At 41.1% G+C, this 4,350-nt stretch overlaps 1 protein-coding gene across 1 annotated transcript in view; it reads right to left on the bottom strand.

The window, feature by feature from the left end:
* Positions 1-4,184: 4,184 nt before the first annotated feature.
* LOC131143966 (uncharacterized) overlaps positions 4,185-4,350 on the bottom strand; it is a 1,082-nt gene continuing 916 nt past the window's right edge. Inside the window, exon 2 of the mRNA XM_058092317.1 lies at positions 4,185-4,302. Within this exon, the coding sequence (XP_057948300.1) occupies positions 4,185-4,302 (118 nt within the window). The remainder of the gene's footprint in view (positions 4,303-4,350) is intronic.

The following is a 4,350-nucleotide window of genomic DNA, read 5'->3' as shown; positions in this document are numbered from 1 at the left end:
ATTTTGGAACTCACGTCCCTATACATTTCAGCGTACGGTAATTAGCCGCCACATAATTGTTTCACAAATATCTGGAACAAAATACATACATACAAACACACCACACTTATTTGGTTTACGGCAAATCATATCGTTTACAAATTCAAGTATACAGTTTATGCAAATATGGATTACGATCACCTCAATAATACAGTTTTAATACAACCAACAGTTTTCCAAACAAAGTAGAGATGATACCCGAAATCCCCAATTTTCCCGAAAACTGTAACCCAAAAATTTCATGTTTTTACCCGATAGATTTCCCCAAATAAGTAGCCAAAACGTACATACGATCGTAGCCTACAGGCTTTCTGATCCCAATTTCGAAAATGAACTGATATAAACAGAATCCTCTTACCTTAACCCGAATTCCAACTACGAACTCTACGGTCCTCAAAACTACAAACTGAAACTCCAAAACCTACAAACCACAGTACAATACATACTTACAATTTGTACTACTACACATATACTAAATCAGAAATGAAAATCGAACCTTACCTCAATTTTGGCCTGAAACCCAAAAATGCTCGAAACGGACTTCCGATCCACTAGAAACGTAGAGAATCCTTCACTGATCCTCGCATTAACTTTCGATTTGCAATTTAGGCAACAAATAGCGAAGAAATCGAAGAGAGAGAGAGAGAGAGAGAGAGAGAGAGAGAGAGAGAGAGGATTTCCAAAACTTAGCAAAGAAGAAACCCAAAATATCCTTATAAAGACCTTTGACCAGGAGGATTTCGTCGACGAATTAGTGTCCTCGTCAACAAAGTCTTTAGGGATTTTGTCGACGAGGCAGCAATTTCGTCGACGAACCCTAATATTTTAATTTTCCTGGTCCTCTCGACTTTTCCTCTCGACGAACCTCTGAATTTCATCAACGAGAATCCTTCTACCTCGGTCGACAATAAACCCATACACCACGATTCGGGTTCTTACAATCTCCCCTCCTTACAAAAATTTCGTCCTCGAAATTTGCAATCTCTCATTACAAACACATTTATACTACTACATACATACATACTCTGAGGTAAAATGGTGACTATCTATACACAGTCCCTCTACGATACATACATACATACTCTAGAGAATACAGCGGCCATTTGTATGCAGCCCCATCACAATACATACATACATACTCTAGAGAATATGGCAGCCATTTATACGCAACCCCATTACCATACATACATACATTCTCTAGAGAATATGGCGGCCATTTATACGCAGCCCCATTACAATACATACATACCCTCACTTATGGCGAAGGAATACCGTGGTTACATACATACACGGTCTCGGGAGCTCACAATACCATAAAACCCTCCCCAAAACTAACCACTAAATACAATACGATAATAGAGGTTTACATACATACGTACATACTCATACCACCCTGCTATCCAAATACTACTCAGAATAACTACGGATACTTTCGACATATTTCCGTTTCCAATTCCCAAGAAGCTTCCTCAACCTCGTGGTTACACCACAATACCTTCACCAACGGTATTTCTTTAGTACAAAGCTTCTGAACTTTACGGTCCAGAACCTGAATAGGTATCTCCTCATACACTAAAGTATCCCCAATTTCCAACTCATCATAACTAAGAACATGTGAAGGATCCAACACGTACCTCCTTAACATGGATACGTGAAACACATCATGGACCCTCGAAAGTGCTAAAGGTAATGCAACTCTGTAGGCTACTGGACCCACTCGCTCAAGTACCTCAAATGATCTGATGTACCTCGGGCTCAACTTACCCTTCCTGTCAAATCTCATCACACCTTTCATCGGAGCGATACGGAGAAGTACCTTACCTCCCTCTTTGAACTCTAACTCACGGCGATGAACATCTGCGTAACTCTTTTGCTGACTCTGAGCCGATCTAATCCTCTCCCGAATTAATCCTACCTTCTCAGATGCTTGTTGCACGAGTTCAAGTCCTAAAACCTGACGTTCACTAACCTCATCCCAATACAAAGGAGATCGACACCTCCGACCATACAAAGCCTCGAACGGTGCCATCCCTGTACTAGCCTAGAAGCTATTGTTATAGGCAAACTCCACCTGTGGCAGAAACTGAATCCAACTACCACCAAAGTCCAATACACAAGCCCGTAACATATCCTCCAAGATTTATATCGTCCTCTCTAACTGTCCATCAGTCTGAGGATGGAATGCTGTACTAAAAGTAAGCTTTGTCCCCAATGCTTCCTGCAAACTCTTCCAAAATCGAGAAGTAAACCTCGGATCCCACTCTGAAACAATGGACATCGGTACCCCGTGCATTCTCACAATTTCATGCACGTACATATCAGCTAGCCTACTCAAAGGATAGCTAACCTTCATCGGTATGAAGTGAGCAGATTTCGTCAACCTATCCATAATAACCCAAATAGCATTTTGCCCGTGAAGTGCTAGCGGCAATCCGGTAATAAAGTCCATGGAAATATGTTCCCATTTCCATACCGAAATAGGCAAGGGCTGCAATGGCCCTGCTGGCCTCTGATGTTCAGATTTCACCTGCTGACATGTCAAAGATTGTTCCACAAACCGAGCAATATCCCTTTTCATACCACTCCACCAAAAGGACTCGCGCAAATCCTAATACATCTTTGTACTACCCGGATGTACCGTATACAAAGAACGATGCGCTTCCTCTAGAATCATCTTTCTGATCTCATCGTCTTTTGTAATACACAACCTGGTCCCAAATCTCAACACACCTCTATCCGAGATGTTAAAATCTGCAGCCAAAATAAAGACCGCTCATCTAGGACAAAATAAAGACCGCTCAAAGTTGGCAAAGGAGCTATGCGAATACTCGTCAGCGTGAGTTGTAGTTTGATGTGGGGGATAATATATTTTTAAAAGTTGCTCCAATGAAAAGAATCATGAGGTTCAGGAAAAAGGGCAAACTAAGCCCCAGGTATATTGGACCATTCGAGGTATTGGAGAAGATTGGTCCAGTCGCTTACAGAATTTCCCTACCTCCTGCACTATCGAGAATTCATGATGTATTCCATGTCTCAATGTTGAAGAAGTATGTTCTAGACCCTTCTAAAGTGATAAGTTATGAGTCGTTAAAAGTTAGTGACACTCTATCATATGAAAAAGCACCAATCCATATTTTAGACAAGAAGGATCAAGAGTTACGCACAAAGAAGTTTCATTGGTAAAAGTGCTCTAGCACAACCATGACATTGAGGAAGCATCATGGGAACTAGAAGCATAAATGCGCCAGAAATATCCACATCTTTTCGACGATAGCATGATCGGATAAAAGAACAACATTATACAAGGTACTCATTTTAATTTTAGTAAATTTTAAGGATAAAATTTTTATAAGGAGGGGAGGATGTAATAACCCAAAAAAAATGTATAAAATAATGGTCATTTAGTTAGTATCAAAAGGAAAGTGTTTCTCTGTTAGGATCCTTGATTCCATTTTTTATGCCTAAGAAAGACCTTGTCTAAGCGAGTGCTTAGAGACCATTGCGGCTCAGTCGCTCCCTGGAGGTTGGCCTAGTCAGAATGGAATTTCATAGGATAAATAGGGTAGACACTATTTGTTTACATAAATAAGTACATAAAATAATGTTTTAACTGACATAATTTGTAGAAATATATGATAAAGTAATAATAATATAGGAATCCTATGTAGGCCCCACAAGACCGTGTGGGGCCCACATGAGTCCCGAAGCCGTGTGGGGGTCCACATAAGTCTTAAAATAGTGCAAGGCTCATAAAACCATATGAGAACTATTGGAGTTACGTATAACCCACTTGGGTCTCAAAGTTGTGTGGGGCCCACAAGACCATGTGAATATGATTTGCAGCCAACCAGTCCATACCCAATATAATATCGAACCCGCACATATCAAACACAATAAGATCTACTGGTAGTATTTTTCCCCGAATTTCTATCGGATAGCCTCTAAGTACCCTCTGACATCTGATCACTGACCTTGATGGTGTAGCTACCAACAGTGCCATATATAGTAACTAGGTCTCATTCTCACACAATTTAACATAAGATGTAGAAATAAAAGAATGAGTAGCACCCGAGTCAAATAGAACAATAATTGGATATGATGAAACAGTAAATGTACCTGTCACCACATCCGTAGCAGCCTCTGCATCACCTGGCGTCAGGGCATAAACTCGCGCTGGAGCTACATTCCTCTACTGGCCACCCCGGGGTGGACTGTCCTCCCTGAGATGCCTTATGTTCCTCCGAATGGGGCCGGGTGCTGGACCTAATCTTGCGGGAGCGGGAGAATAACGCATTCACGTTGATCATGGGT

This window comes from Malania oleifera, chromosome 12 (genome assembly GCF_029873635.1).
Source record: "Malania oleifera isolate guangnan ecotype guangnan chromosome 12, ASM2987363v1, whole genome shotgun sequence".
NCBI classification, from domain to species: Eukaryota; Viridiplantae; Streptophyta; class Magnoliopsida; order Santalales; family Ximeniaceae; genus Malania; species Malania oleifera.
The sequence above is the reverse complement of the archived record's forward strand: the minus strand, read 5'-3'. Positions and strand labels throughout refer to the sequence as shown.